A 15,356-nucleotide genomic window follows, 5' to 3' on the forward strand; every position below is an offset into this window, starting at 1 on the left:
GTAGGGGCTTCAGCTCCGGCTCCTGCACAGCTCCGCATGGAGAGACGGTCAAGAGCCAGAGCCATTTTTTTGCCTGCGTAGGAGAAGCCTCAAAAACAAGCTTCGCGCGGCTCCTTACTGTGGGTTCACATCGTTTAGTGCAAATGAGCCATTTTACCAAACGTTTTCCAGAACGGCTTCAGCTCCTCCAGAGAAGCTGCTCCTTCAGAGAGCCAGAGCCAGAACCATTTTCAAAAGAGCCAGAGCCCTGGGCCCCGTATGGGATGAGATGGGATAGGATTAGGAGTAAACTTTATTAGGGGTACAAACCTACAAGGTCGTCGCTCTACACATTTATCAAGCAGTAATGATTAGAGGCAAACCAGGTGCCCGTCTAGGCTTCGACGGCCAGACCGGACAGCCGTTTTGCTGCCGCAATCGTCTCATTCCCTGCAGGGCCCGTTGCCCGTCGGCTAGGCTCCTCGTTATTTTTCGGCGGCTCGATCGACGGTCCGATCCATCGTCGGCGGTGGCAGTTGATTTGTGCTGTCACTCCCTCCGCCGCCGTCCGATCCGGTCCGCGTACGTCCTCCTATGTACACAACAGTAGTTGTAGACAAAACAGTAGATGAAGCAGCTGACCGACGGTCCACCCCGACGCGCGGATCGATCAGCACGCAGGCAGCTGACCACCGGTGTCCACCCCGACGCGCGGGTCGATCAGCACGCAGGCAGCTGACCACCGGTCCACCCCGAGGCGCGGGTCGATCAGCACGCAGGCAGCTGACCACCGGTGTCCACCCCGACTCGCGGGTCGATCAGCACGCGGGCACCAACGCCGGAGAGTCGCACGACGCGACCACCGTGCTTGTTGTTCCCTCTTTCACATCGGCCGCCCGGGTGCCTACTTCCTCGTCGTCGTCGTCTTCGGCGTCCCAAAGGAAGCTCGCGTAGGACCCGAGCACGTAGCTGCACGATCATAGTAGTACCAATCAATAATCGATCGTTCGAACAATGAGGTATATATCACCATACATCCGCGGAAGGATCGGAGTAGTCATCCTCACCAGTCATCCGGCGCGGCCTGCACGGCGCGCTCGAAGTAGTCCGCGGCGCGGTCCTTCTCCTGCCGCGCCTCCCAGATGACGCGGCCGTAGAGGCTGAGCAGGTCGGCGTCCCCGGGGCACGCCAGCAGCGCGCGCGCGTAGCAGCCCTCGGCGCCCGCCAGGTCTCGCCCCACCTCGTGCAGGTACTTGCTGTAGTTGCGCAGCAGCAGCGAGTTCCCGGGATCCACCCGCAGCACGCGGCGGTAGTACTCGCCCATGTCGCAGCCGCTGCCTTGGCCGCCGCCGCCTCCTCCTCCGCGGCCTCCGCTGCCGCCGCCGCCGCCGTCGGCGAGGCCCGCTGGCGCCTTGCTGCTGCCGTCCTGCTGCTGGCGCTCTTCCTCGTCCGCCGCCTCGAGGATGGCGGGGATCGGGGCGTGGCGGCGGAGGACGACGGCGGATCTCGCGAAGTAGGCGAGCTCAGCGTCGGACCTGGCGCGGCGTAGCGAGAGGGCGGCGCGCGGCGACGCGGCGGCCGAGAGCGGGGTCAGCTGTGGGGACGGCGGGAACCTGGCGGTGCGGGAGCGGAGGTGGGGGCGGGCGGCGGAGAGGGAGGCGGAGTGGGCCAGGCGGGCCGAGGTGGCTCCGGCGGCTTCCATTGCTTGGCAGAGATGAGGAGGGGCCTAGGAGGCCTCGGGGCTCGGGCGGTGGCGGTGGCGGTGGCGGTGGCGGTGATGGATTGGCTTCCCTTCTCCCTCCTGTTTCGTTGTGTTGTTTTTTATAGACTGGATAGAATGGAAGGCTTGGCCATGTGACGGCGTCGGCGACTGGGGTCATGTGCACCGTGCACGGCGAGGCGAGAGGGAGGGGAGGTGGGGCACGTGAAGCGGGGGGCCACGTGTTGGGGCCACCGTGGAATGCATCATTCGCCCTGTTCGCTTGTTGGTTTCAGCCAGCCCAAACCAGCCAGCCAACAGTGTTTTCCTCTCACAACAAACCAGCACCAGCCAGCCCAAACCAGCCCACAAACCAACAAGCGAACAGGCCGATTGTATCTGCGGCTGGCCGCGGTTTTTTGGTCTCGGATCATGCAGGCACGCTAGCCAAGCCAACAAAACTGCAGCAGCCACTTGGTGAAAGCTAGTTTTCCTGAAAAAAAAAACTTGGTGAAAGCTGGTACGTACCACGCTTTCAGTGACAGTGAAGACACACGAAAGGGAACGGGCCGGTTCTTTCCCCCAATCGCAAATGCATGCAATGGGGCTCGCTATACCTAGGGCCTAGCCTAGGAGTACACAAACGTACGTGCAGTGCAGGCGTGCAGCACTCGCGTGCAGTGCTGGTGCTGTCTACAGGTCGTCTTTATTTTATTTTCTTTCCTCTCGCAAAGAAACAAGAGCCCCAAATATCTGTGGACGGACGGACGGCCAGGAGCGCTTCCAAATTGCGGCGCATGCACGTCCAACCATCCAACCAGGCAAGCATATCTATGGGTGCCACATGGTGACGTCATGGACGGGACCCTGTTCAGCGAACCCAGAATTCCGATCGTCGATGAGACAACACACACCCTGATTATTGATGCTGCACCGCATATATGTATATGTGTATATTTTTGTGCATTATCTATCGACTATTCACCATGTTCGCTTATTGGTTTCAGCCAATTTATTCAACCAGTCAATAGTGTTTTTCTCTCAAAAAAACAACACCAGCCAGCCCAAAAACCAGGCACCAGCACCAGCACCAACCAGCGAACATGCTGATTGTAGGCATAAACTGACAAAGCACTTGCTCTTCTTAGTGCCCATTGGCCAGCCATTTATCATCCACATGATCTACTCAACTGATCCACGTATATGCGTAGTGCATAATTTTTTTTTCAATAACAGTGTATAGACACACTCTCATACTAAACCCGTCTATGAGTGTACGCACATATATTCTGAACCCTAGGAGCGAAAGTTGGTGGCTTGGTGCTAAAAGTCAAAGATATGTTTGGCAGGGTTTGGATCGGCTTTGGCTTACTCGAAAAAGCAAGAACCGGTAAAAAAAACATTTTTTTTAAACCTACTGGCGTCCAATTTATATTTCGTAAAAGTGAAAAATGCAAAAGATTTTCTAAAACCTGATGTCGTTTTGTAGAGACAGGGTCTAAATGTAGAGTACTAATTTATATAAAAAATGTCTAGTAGTACCCCTGCCCGTGGACCGGGTAAACCTCGGACTTTACCATACTGGACAAACTAGTCCTGCTTGTGGTTGGGCAGGTTGGGGCTGCTCCTGCGTCCTGCTGTCTACCACAGTGCCGCCCGCTAGCTAGCACAAGAGAACCATCGTGCGTACAGTTGTACGGAGACTTTCTTTAGGACTAGAAATTTGCATGCGGGATACGTTCGTACATGACGTGGTTGTACTTGTACTCTACTAGCCTATATATCCCTCCGATCAGATCAGCCAGGGCAGTTGGTGCGTTCGGTGGAGTACTAGAAAGAGGGAGGGCCAGTACAGGATTTAAACATACCAATTGTATCGACCCAGCCTAGAAAGACGGCTAAGATCTAGTCTACACATTGAATGGCCCACCTACTAATTAACTCTCTTGCACCTGAGAGCTCTAGATGTACAGGTTCTTGTGTTAGTGTTCTTAGTAGAGAGGAAAAAAAGAAATATTCTAAGACATGCCTGTGAACCTCACCTTAATCTTGATGATGATTAGCTCCGATCTTAGGCTTATTTTCCTCGGACACTCACTCCTCTTGCAGGTCTTGGTTGCTTCAAATGTGATTCCAGAGTTGCTTGCAAGCACTTTGGGATCTCTGGTAACTTCCTCTCCTGGTGAGCCCCCTCTTCTCACCCTATGTCGCTCTCCATGGTGATCAAGTCACCAGCTTGTGCTAGTGGAAGAGTTGGTGTTTTTCTCAAGCAAAGAGTGCACGAGGTGTTTCTTAGGAGTTCTCAACCCTGAGTGGGTAGCTGGCCTAGAACTGACTGACTGCTACTTCGATGGAGGCAAGGCCCTTTCACATATACTGAGCCCCTCCTCTACAACTACTACTCTAGCTCTCCTAAAATATTTTAATCTCAGTCATGGCCTAGTCAAAAAAATTCACTGTGCTGGTGAGCTGCTGCTAGTTGATTGATTGGTTCCTTTCTAGAAGGGCATGGCTACACCTTATGTGTACCAACGGTGAACTGTAGGCATAGTGATGAGTGTACTAGAGTGTACTTAAATATGTAAAAGAATGCTGGCTTGAATTTTAGATTTAAGATCCGGTTATCATCAACTGAAAGTGAGGGCAGAAGACATAGAGAAAACAGCCTTTGCATCCAGATATGAACATTATGAGTATACAGTAGTTCCTTATGGATTAACCAATGCACCTGGTGTGTTCATGAACTTAATGAACAAGCTCTTTATGAAGTACGTGCACAAATTTGTGGTAGTTTTTATCGACGACATCCTAATATTTTCAAAGAGCAAAGAAGAGAATGCTGAGCACTTGAGAATTGTCTTGCAGATCCTAAGGGAGAACCAGCTATATGCAAAATTTAATAAGTGTGAATTTTGGTTAGACCAAGTAGCCTTTTTAGGACACATAGTGTCAGGGAGAGGAGTTGAGGTAGACCCAAGCAAGATTGAGTCTGTGATGTCATGGAGTCGACCTACAAGTTCCACTGAGATAAGAAGCTTTCTAGGACTGGCGGGATACTACCACAGATTTATAAAAGGGTTCTCCCAGATTTCTGCTCCACTTACTAAGTTGCTAAGAAAAGGAGTTGAGTTTGTTTAGACAACAGCTGTGAGAAAAGTTTTCAAGAACTAAAGAATAGGTTGACCACTACACCAGTATTGGCCTTACCGGAGAGTGGAGAAGAATATGTAATATATTGTGATGCCTCTAAGTCAGGATTGGGGTGTGTTCTAATGCAAAAAGGTAGAGTGATAGCTTATGCATCTAGGCAGCTGAGGAAACATGAAGAAAATTATCCTACACATGACCTTGAACTAGGAGCTGTGGTCTTTGCACTAAAAATTTAGAGACATTATCTCTATGGGTCTAAGTGTGTTCTATATAGTGACCACAAAAGCCTCAAATATATATATTCACTCAGAAGGAATTAAACATGACGCAAAGGTGGTGGCTTGAGCTCATAAAGGATTATGACCTCACCATTAACTACCATTCAGGAAAAGCTAATGTAGTTGCGTATGCTCTCAGTAGAAAACACATTTGTAATCAGCTATCAATTGAAGAGTATTCCCAAGAATTAACTTTAGCGAGTTCAGATTATCAAGTACAGAAGCAAATATTGCAACCATGACATTCCATCCCACCCTACTAGACCAAATAAAAGAAAAGCAGAAATTAGATGCATTTATTGTAGAAGAAACAAGAAGAATTAAAGCAGAGCAGCCATCAGAATTCAGATTGGATGAAGAGGGAGTTCTCTAGAATCACAACAGAATCTGTGTACTAGATGTTCCTGAAAATAAGGAAATAATTTTGAGAGAGGCACATGATACACTATACACCATACACCCAGGGAGTACAAAAATATACAGGGATATAAAAGGCAATTTTTGGTGGAGAAGCATGAAAAAGGAAATTGCAGAATATGTGAGCAAGTGCGACACTTGTCAAAAGGTGAAGGCCGAGCATCAGCGACCTGCTGGATTGTTAAAGCCACTAGATATTCCAGACTGAAAATGGAAGGATATATGTATGAATTTTATCACAGGTCTTCCCATGACCTTACGCAAGAAAGATGCCATATGGGTTGTGGTTGATTGGTTCACTAAGTCAGCACATTTCATTCTCACCAACCAAAAATATTCATACGACAAGTTGGCTGAATTATACCTAGAGAGAATTGTATCTATCCACGGAGTTCCAAAACCATAACCTTAGACTGAGGATCAGTATTCACTTCAAGTTTTTGGAAGAGCCTCCACCATGCTTTAGGGACAAAACTCAACTTTAGCGCAGCCTATCATCCGTAGACAGATGGCCAAACAGAGCGGGTGAACCAAATACTTGAGGACATGTTGAGATGTTGTGCAATGAATTTTGGGGAGTCATGGGACAAACACCTATACCTAGTAGAATTTGCATACAACAATAGCTATCAATCAAGCATAGAAATGGCACCATATGAGGCTTTGTATGGACGTAAATGTCGATCACCTATTTGTTGGTATGAAGTGGGTGAGAGACCATTGCTAGGCCCAAGTTTAGTGAGGGAGAATGATGAGAAGATACAGGTGATCAAAGAGCGACTCTGGATTGCACAAAGCAGACAAAAGAGCTATGCTGACAAAAGGCGTAGAAAACTGTAATTTGTACCTAGAGATTTTGTGTATCTGAAGGTATCACCAATGAGAGGAGTTCATCGATTTGGAATAAAAGGGAAGCTAAGTCCTAAGTATGTTGGGCCATTCAAAGTACTAGAGCAGAAAGGGACAGTAGCTTATCAACTTGAATTGCCCATTCAGCTTTCCAAAATACATGACGTATTCCACATCTCACAATTAAAGAAATGCCTGAAAGAGCCACCTTAACAACTTCAAGATCTAAATATCAAGCTGCAGCCAAACTTGAGCTATGAAAAGCGCCCACTAAAAATACTAGAAGTTGAAGATCGACAACTGAGGAGGAGAAAAATCCGATTCTGCAAGGTGCAATGGAAGAACCACTCTGTTCGAGAAGCAACATGGGAAAAGGAAGAAGATCTATGCAAAGCTTATCCCGACCTCTTTAAGTAAGTTCGATTTCGAGGACGAAATCTTTCCTAAGGGGGGAGGATCTAACGACCCACCATTTTAGCTCACAATTAATCATAGTTAAGTGCAAAGTAAATCAAAATCAATTACAACAAGCTGGGCAATTTAGTACACGTTGATATTAAAATGCATAAATCAATTATTAATTCCTGATGGTGTTTAGGTATACTTGTAGACCAAGTTCACTCAACAAAAGAATTCAAGCCAGCATTCTTTTGCATATTTAAATACACTCTAGTACACTCATCACTATGCCTACAATTCACAGTCGATACACATGAGATGTAGCCATACCCTTCTAGAAAGGAACCAACCAATCAACTAGCAGCAATTCACCAGCAGAGTGAATTTCTTTGACTAGGCCATGACTGAGATTAAAATATTTTAGGAGAGCTAGAGTAGTAGTAGTAGTAGAGGAGGGGCTCAGTATAGGTGAAAAGGCCTTGCCTCAATCGAAATCCTTATCGTCTGCTGCAATTCCAAGCCAGGCAACAGTCAAATGTCCGTCCTACTATAACCTACCCAAATTCACAACAGACCAATGCTCCTGGTGGCAATGCTCCAACATCCTAGGGTCACAATTATCCATGTTACAATTGTGGAAGGACCGATCACTTCTCTAGGGAATGTCATATCCCAAGTAGGCTAATCAAAATTATTAGAAGGCCCCTGCCAATCAACAACAGGGTCAAGCACAGAACAAGACCACAATCAGAATGCTCAGAAGGGCAAAGATGAAGGAAGATAGGACGGGTGTTTCTATATTCAAGCGGAGAAATACCGCAAGGAGAGCCAGTGATGATGGGTATGTTTCCTATCACCGATCACCCTGCTATTATGCTTTTTGATTTTGGTGCATCTCATTCATTCATCAATAGAACCTTTGTCGTAAAGCATGCAATTCCAATTGGAGAAACAAAGGAAAGTTTCTTTATACAATCGCCCGGGGGATATCTGTGTACTAAGGAAATGGTATACCAGGTACCTATAAACCTGGGTGGACATATTTTCCCCACTACCATGATTATTCTCAAGGATCAAGATATAGATGTGATCTTGGGAATGAATTGGATGTATCAGCATAAGGCTGTTATAGATGCTTTGCATAGGACATTAAGGGTGAGTTTGCCTGATAGTAGTTCTCAGCTTCTTATCCAACTTCCAACCTTAAGGAGATCAGTGGAAAGAGTTTGTGCAACTTTTGTCAAGGAGATTAGAGATATCCTGGTAGTTTGTGGATTCCCAGATGTTTTTCCTGAGGATTTACCCGGTCTACCACTAGATAGGGATGTTCAGTTTAACATAGAGTTAAAGCCTGGAATAGCTCCGATCTCTCGGAGAGCTTATAGGATGCCTCACAAGGAATTAGCCGAGTTGAAGACTCAGTTGCAAGAGTTGATTGAGAAAGGATTTATTCAACCTAGTTCATCACCTTGGGGATTGCCCTACAATTTTTGTGAAAAAGAAAGATGAGACCTTGAGGTTATGTGTTGACTATTGTCCGTTGAATGAAGTGACCATTAAGAATAAGTATCCCTTACCTCAGATAGACTTGCTTTTTGGTCAACTGGCCAGAGCCAAAGTTTTGTCCAAGATTGATTTAAGGTCAGGCTATCACCAAATCAAGATTAAGCCTAAAGATATTCCCAAAATGGCATTTACCACGAGATATGGATTATATGAATACTTGGTAATGTCTTTTGGTTTGACAAATGCCCCAGCTCATTTCATGTATCTGATGAATTCAGTGTTCATGCCTGAGCTAGACTAGTTTATGGTGGTGTTTATTGATGACATCCTAGTTTATTCCAAGAACAAGAAGGAACATGCGGAACATCTTAGAATTGTCCTGACCCACTTAAGAGAACATCAACTATATGCCAAATTTAGTAAGTGTGACTTCTGGCTTAAGGAAGTATAGTTTCTTGGACATGTCTTATCAACTGAAGGAGTTGCTGTTGATCCAAGCAAAGTTAAGGATGTGCTTGATTGGGAACCACCAACCACTGTTCATTAGGTTCGGAGTTTTCTAGGAATGGTGGAGTATTACCATTGTTTTATTCTAGATTTCTCTAGAGTATCCAAGTCCATCACTGGGTTGTTGAAGAACCAAGCCAAGTTTGTCTGGTCATCTAAAGATGAAGAAGCTTTCTAGACTTTGAAGAGACTGTTAACCACTGCACCAGTATTATCCCAACCTAATATCGAGAAGTCATTTGATGTTTATTGTGATGCTTTAGGTATTGGCATTGGATGTGTATTGATGCAAGAAGGCTGAGTCATTGCCTATGCTTCTAGACAACTAAGCAACATGAAGAGCACTATCCCACTCATGATCTAGAGTTAGCAGTAGTTGTCCATGCTCTGAAGATTTGGCGGCATTACTTGCTTGGTAATACGTGCCATATTTATACAGACCACAAGAGTTTAAAGTATATCTTTACTCAATTGGATTTGAACATGCGACAAAGAAGGTGGTTAGAATTGATTAAGGATTATGACTTGGAAGTACATTACCATCCTGGTAAAGCAAATGTAGTTACAGATGCCCTCAGTCGAAAGAGCCATTGCAATTGTCTGACAGTAAGAACAATGGGTTTGACTTTATGCCAAGAGATGGAAAAGTTGAGTATAGGGGTAATTCAACAAGGTAGTTTGACCAATATAACTGTTGAAGCCACTATTCGAGATCGGATTATTGCTGCTCAAAAAGAAAATAAGGGTATAGCCCATATCAAAGAAAGAATCAAGGATGGGAAAGCAGAATGCTTCAAAGTAGATGATGAAGGTGTGTTATGGTTCAAGGATCGCTTAGTGGTACCAAAGGTTCCAGAGTTGCGACAGTTAATTCTTGAAGAAGCCCATGCTACTAGGTTATCAATTCATCCGGGAAGTAATAAGATGTACCATGACTTGAAACAAAGGTTTTGGTGGACCAAAATGAAGATAGAAATTGCCCGGTATATAGCCAAGTGTGATACTTGTCAAAAGGTGAAAGCTATACATTTGAGATCTGCTGGAGAGTTACAGCCATTACCTATTCCAGCTTGGAAGTGGGAGGATATTAGTATGGACTTTATTGTTGGTCTACCCAAGACATCAAAAGGTTTTGATTCAATATGGGTCATTGTAGATCGACTAACTAAGTCAGCACATTTTCTTCTAGTCAAGAGTATATATCCTACTATCCAGTATGCCAAGATGTATCTAGCAAGAATCATGAGTCTACATGGAGTACCAAGGACCATAGTGTCAGATCGGGGTACACAGTTTGTCTGCAGCTTTTGGAAACACTTGCATACTTCATTAGGTACCAAACTACTATATAGTACAACTTATCATCCATAAACCGATGGTCAGACTGAAAGGGTCAATCAAGTACTTGAAGATATGTTAAGGTGTTGTGTCCTTAACTATTCCAAGAAGTGGGATGAATGTCTACCTTTGGTTGAGTTCTCATACAATAATAGTTATCAGGAGAGCATTAGAATGGCTCCATTTGAAGCACTCTATGGTCGTAGATGCAGAACATCACTGAGTTGGTCTGAGCCCGGGGAGAGGAGATTCTTTGGAGTTGACCTTGTGAAAGAAACAGAAGACAAGGTTAGGCAAATACAAAGTAATTTGAAGATAACTCAGTCCCGACAAAAGAGTTATGCAGATAAATGACGTAGACCATTGGTGTTTAACAAGGGAGATTTTGTATATCTGAAGGTATCACCAATGAAGGGAGTTACCCGTTTTGGTGTTAAAGGCAAGTTGGCACCTTGATATATTGGGCCATTTCAAATTTTAGAGAGGTATGGAAAAGTGGCATATCGCTTGAAGCTACCCAAACATCTTTCAGCTATACATGATGTGTTCCATGTTTCTCAATTGAAGAAGTGTCTACGAGTGCCTGAGCAGAATGTTGAGGTTGAAGGAGTAAAACTTGAACCTGATTTGACCTATTCCGAATATCCTATCCAAGTTCTGGATCAGAAAGACCGTGTCACACAAAGAAGGACAATCAAGTTTTACAAGATACAATGGAATCAACATTCTGAAGAAGAAGAAGCTACTTGGGAATCTGAAGATTACTTGCTAGAAAAATTTCTAGAGTTTCTTGCGTCAATATAGAGTAATGTTAGTTGAGCTCGGTTGTTGCAAGTTGTGTTTGTAAAGTGACCTCAGCTATTTTATGGATAGATTTTGTATGTGTTCACGCGACACATTTCCTTTTCCATTACTTACCCTATGGCTTTAAATCTCGAGGTGAGATTTCTTTTAGGGGGAAGGATTGTAACACCTCGGGTGTTTAAATACTAAAACCTGCCATGTCATCATATGCATTGCAAAGCATTTGGCATTTAGTGAAAATTTTGATATGCATACACTAAAACAAGTTTACCTTTATGTGGTATGTGTTGAATTATATTGTTTGAATCAAGTTCAAAATTTGGTTTGGATTTGAATTTTCAAGAAAACCCTGATTTTCAGTATTTAAATCCTACCCTGAAAACTCATTTCAAAATCTAAGCATATTTTGGGGTTGAGCCTAAAAGCAAAAGTGTAGAGCTTGTCAAGTTACACAAAGTTTGTTTTTGGAGTTTTCAAAGTTGTTATGAAAAATTTGAAGTAATTTGAAAAGGCGAAATTCATTAAATGTCCCATATTTGGATTCAAAATTTCATTTCAAAATGTAGACTGAATTAGGGGGTGGTTATAAAAGCAAAGTTGTAGAACTTTGAATTTTGAGCAACTTTTATTTTTGGAGATTTTTTAGTTGTTATACAAATTTGGGAGTAATTTGGATTTTAAAATGGATGGCAATTCTGTAATTATAGTGAACAGTGTCATGACCACCGCCCCACCGACGACGACCTTCTGCTCGGTTCTAGACGCGCCTGTGGCCACTCTTGGCTTCGCGCTGGCACGAAGAAGGCCACTACATGTCGTCTCCTTGATCTCTTGGCCGCTCTATAAAGCTCAGACGCCATCGCCGTTCTTCCTTTCGTTGCTCTGTTTTTCCTGACATCGCCGATCATCTCCGTCGAGCCCTCGCCATCGAACCAGCATCTGTGCCATCGTAGCAAAGCGCTCAATAGCTTCGCCTACTCCTTGCGCGCCTAGCCATCCAACTGTGGTCGCCTGATTTCGCCGGGAACCCACGGTGCGAACCCTTCTTCCTCGCGGCCGGCAATCTCTCCGTCGTGCTTGCGCCGTCGTGGCCAGCGCTCCCCGGTGAGCCTTTGCTCTTACTCAGTGCACCTCTAGCTCTGCCTTGTTCCCAAGATGCTCTATGACCGGTTGATTGCTCATTTTGTCCATCATAGTCGCCTAAGCACCGCTGTCGCCGAAGTTTGCTCCACCGTGGCCGCTGTCAACGTCGACCCGCGTCACCGTTGCTTCTCCGGTCTCACTCTTTGCTCCAATGTGTTCATGGTGAGCTGCTGGACCTTCCCGTGCCTTTTGTTTACACTCTACCGGTCTTGTTTCGCCGGTGTGGCGTCGCTGAGCCGCCGCATCCGCCATGACCGACGTCAAGCTCGTAATTCGCTCTAATTGCGCAAGCTAGTGCCTTCAAGCGATGTGGGGTGGTGTGGGGAGTGTTTTGGTACTTTGGCCGTCGCCGAGTTTTCATCGGTCAGCGCCGTCACCGTCGTGGTCAAAGCGGGAGGTTGGGGATGACAGGTGGGGTCACCTTGTCAATGACTCAGCGTTCAAAATGAATTTTCTGTTTTTCAGATTTAAATGAATAGTGATATGATTTGTTATTTTTGTGTAGATTTATTTAGAGCTCCAAAAATTATGAAAATTTTTGTGTGACCTCTCTGTGAGAAAAATTCTATTTAGGAAAAATATGAAATGTTAATTTTCAGCAACTTTTTGAATGTGATAAAAATTGCTTAATTAATTAATAAATGGGTTTCCATGATTTTTCTAGGCTTAATTAATTATCCAAAAATTATGAAAATTGTTTTGCCACTTAGTTATCATGTGATGAACATTTACAAAAATTTTGAGCTCAATTAGAATAAGTTGATTTATTTCATAATTTTGAATTAAATAATTAATTCATAAAAGCAAATAGTAACCTTTAATGATTTAGGTTTTGTTTGAAATTTTGGATTGAGTGATGACCTTGGGTCATTAGTTGATAATGATCCTTGACAATTGATGTATGTGTTACGAAAAAGGTTTAGTTAGTTTGACTTGTAACTGTACCGCGAAGAAAAGTTGTATTCGAGTTGTTAATTTTGCATCCATCATCAAGCATCATGTTTCGTATCCCGCATCATGTTAAACATGGCATTGTTACTATGTGTAGTGAATGAAGGTGAACACGTGGTAGTTAATCAAGTTTCGGAGGAGGTTAATCCGTCTGTTGAGGTCGGATCGGATACTTGTGGAACGTCGCAGGAACCTAACTTTTCTGTCACCGAAGGCAAGCCCCGGATGCATTTAACCCTACCTTATGTTTTACAAATTTTATCGCTTTTGCTTTTCTATACTGCATTAAGTGATTAGGAGTCAAGTGGAAACCTAATTGATGCATCACCAACCTTGTTTTTCCATATCTACCTTGATTACCTATTTTATTCGTAAATGTCTAGCTATGCTTAGTCATGCTTAGTCGGGTGATTACCTATCACCTGAGAATTTTAAATGGATCTTTGGTTACTTATGTTATCATGAGATATGAGCAAGGAAGTAATAAATCTAGACTGGGCGGACTCGGTATATGAGAGCCACAAGACATGGAGGTCTTGTGAGCGGCTTCTTTCTGCCGGTGTCGATTAAGGTCCGTCCGTTGTTGAATTGCATGAGATGAGACTTTGTGGTACTAACCACATACTTCGGTAAGCCTTAACTCGGCTATTCTATTATGAGAATGGCTACTCGCGCACTGGGAGTGAAGAGATGGCGGGAATAGCATGTACCCATGTGGCAATGGGCTGGATTGGTGGAGTACTGTATTCTCGGTTGGCGTGGACCCATTCTTGTTTTAGAAGATCCGAGGGTAGGTTGATATATGTAAGTCGGGGACCTGCATATGTCGTGTGGTCTGGAATCCCTAGCTAGGTTTTTTAATCGGTTCAAATCATCGTTGCTCCTCAGATATGGAGACTCAACTCACTGTTCATCATCATAGTTAATAACTGAAACTTGAGCTGGATTTGAGAAAGGGTTTGATATGAAGTTCATGATCTCATTACGGATCATGGTAGATTCATATATTGTTCTTATGAAGTTTAAATGTTGAAATATTAAAATTTTGCTAAAGAGCTTTTACGCAAAAGAACTTTGAGTATTGCTAGAGCCATACCTTGAATCCCTGAGCCTGCATTCCTAAGTCTTCTCAGTTTTTATTTCGGTTAAGTCTTGTTGAGTACTTTTGTACTCAGGGTTCGTTGACCCTTGTTGCAGGTGAGCCTCATGAGCAGGTCTATTTTGGACCTTGCTGCATGACTATTGTTTCTGTCGATGATGATAAGTGAATGTGTGATCCTTGGGTAGGATGCTTATTTTGTGTGTTATGTTTATGTTAATTATGCCACTCCGCTACTACTATGGTTTGTAATAATTATCGAACTTAGTTTGTATGGTTTGAAACAACTGGTTTGTAAACTATGTTATCGTAAGACTTTCGCTATTTTACTCTGATGTATATATTTGAATAAATGTTGTAATACTGCAATGACTCTGTAATGTGATCCTGCTCAGAAATCATGGATGATTCGGGGTTCCCCGAGGACACCCGATAGACTTCTTAATTTACCAGGAACATATGCATAGTTGTCAAAGGTCGTTGGATAGTGACAAGTGCATATGGGTCCTATAATTTAGGAGGTTCTGCCATAGTGATCGGCGCTGAACAAGGGTGTCTAGAGCCGATTCGGTGATGGAGAGGCAATCGGTGAGCTTGTGACCAAACTAATCGATGGATGCGATCAGATCATTGCTGTTGATCTACCTCCTCTAGTAGCGAGGAAGTAGGCAGCAGGTTGTTGATGAATGCGACCTCAGAAGTGATTCTAAGATTGGATCTGCAGTCACAGGTGCGAGGGTGATCGGCGCAGGAACGATCTGCACTGATTCGAGGTGCTCTTCGACTCCATCAGCATTGATGATCCATGAGATCAATTCGACCATGAAGATCTAGCCAGGCTACGGGAGGGATGAAGAGCCTACAGAAAAAACCATCTTGTTCGACAAGGAAAACAGCATGCATAGCCCCTACCTGGCACGCCAACTATCGATAGAATATCATCGGTAGTCCTCTGAGGGGTATCCCCACGAAGGTAGATTGATCGGCAGAGGAGCGTGAGATCAAGAACAAGAAGGCAACAGAGATACATGAGTTAGACAGGTTCAAGACATCAATATGATGTAATACCCTACTCCTTTGGTCTATTGGTTTGTATTAGCTACCGTATGATATTGTGTGTGTTTGGAGGGGGTCCCTGCCCACCTTATATAGTCCGAAGAGCAGGGTTACAAGTTAGTTAGATCTAGGAGATAACCAGAAAGTAATAACTGATTACAAGAATCTAGGGATCATACAT

The 15,356-nt window shown here is 44.3% G+C and overlaps 1 protein-coding gene across 1 annotated transcript; it reads right to left on the minus strand.

Annotated features, from left to right (window-relative positions):
* Positions 1–276: 276 nt before the first annotated feature.
* On the minus strand, positions 277–1,851 carry LOC136539276 (uncharacterized). Its single transcript, XM_066531216.1, has 2 exons — positions 1,047–1,851; positions 277–948 (listed from the first exon to the last, which is right to left on the minus strand). The coding sequence occupies exons 1-2, from the start codon at positions 1,679–1,681 to the stop codon at positions 798–800; spliced, it is 786 nt and encodes a 261-aa protein (XP_066387313.1). The 5' UTR covers positions 1,682–1,851; the 3' UTR covers positions 277–797.
* Positions 1,852–15,356: the final 13,505 nt, after the last annotated feature.

Source organism: Miscanthus floridulus, chromosome 2, assembly GCF_019320115.1.
Source record: "Miscanthus floridulus cultivar M001 chromosome 2, ASM1932011v1, whole genome shotgun sequence".
Taxonomy (NCBI): Eukaryota; Viridiplantae; Streptophyta; class Magnoliopsida; order Poales; family Poaceae; genus Miscanthus; species Miscanthus floridulus.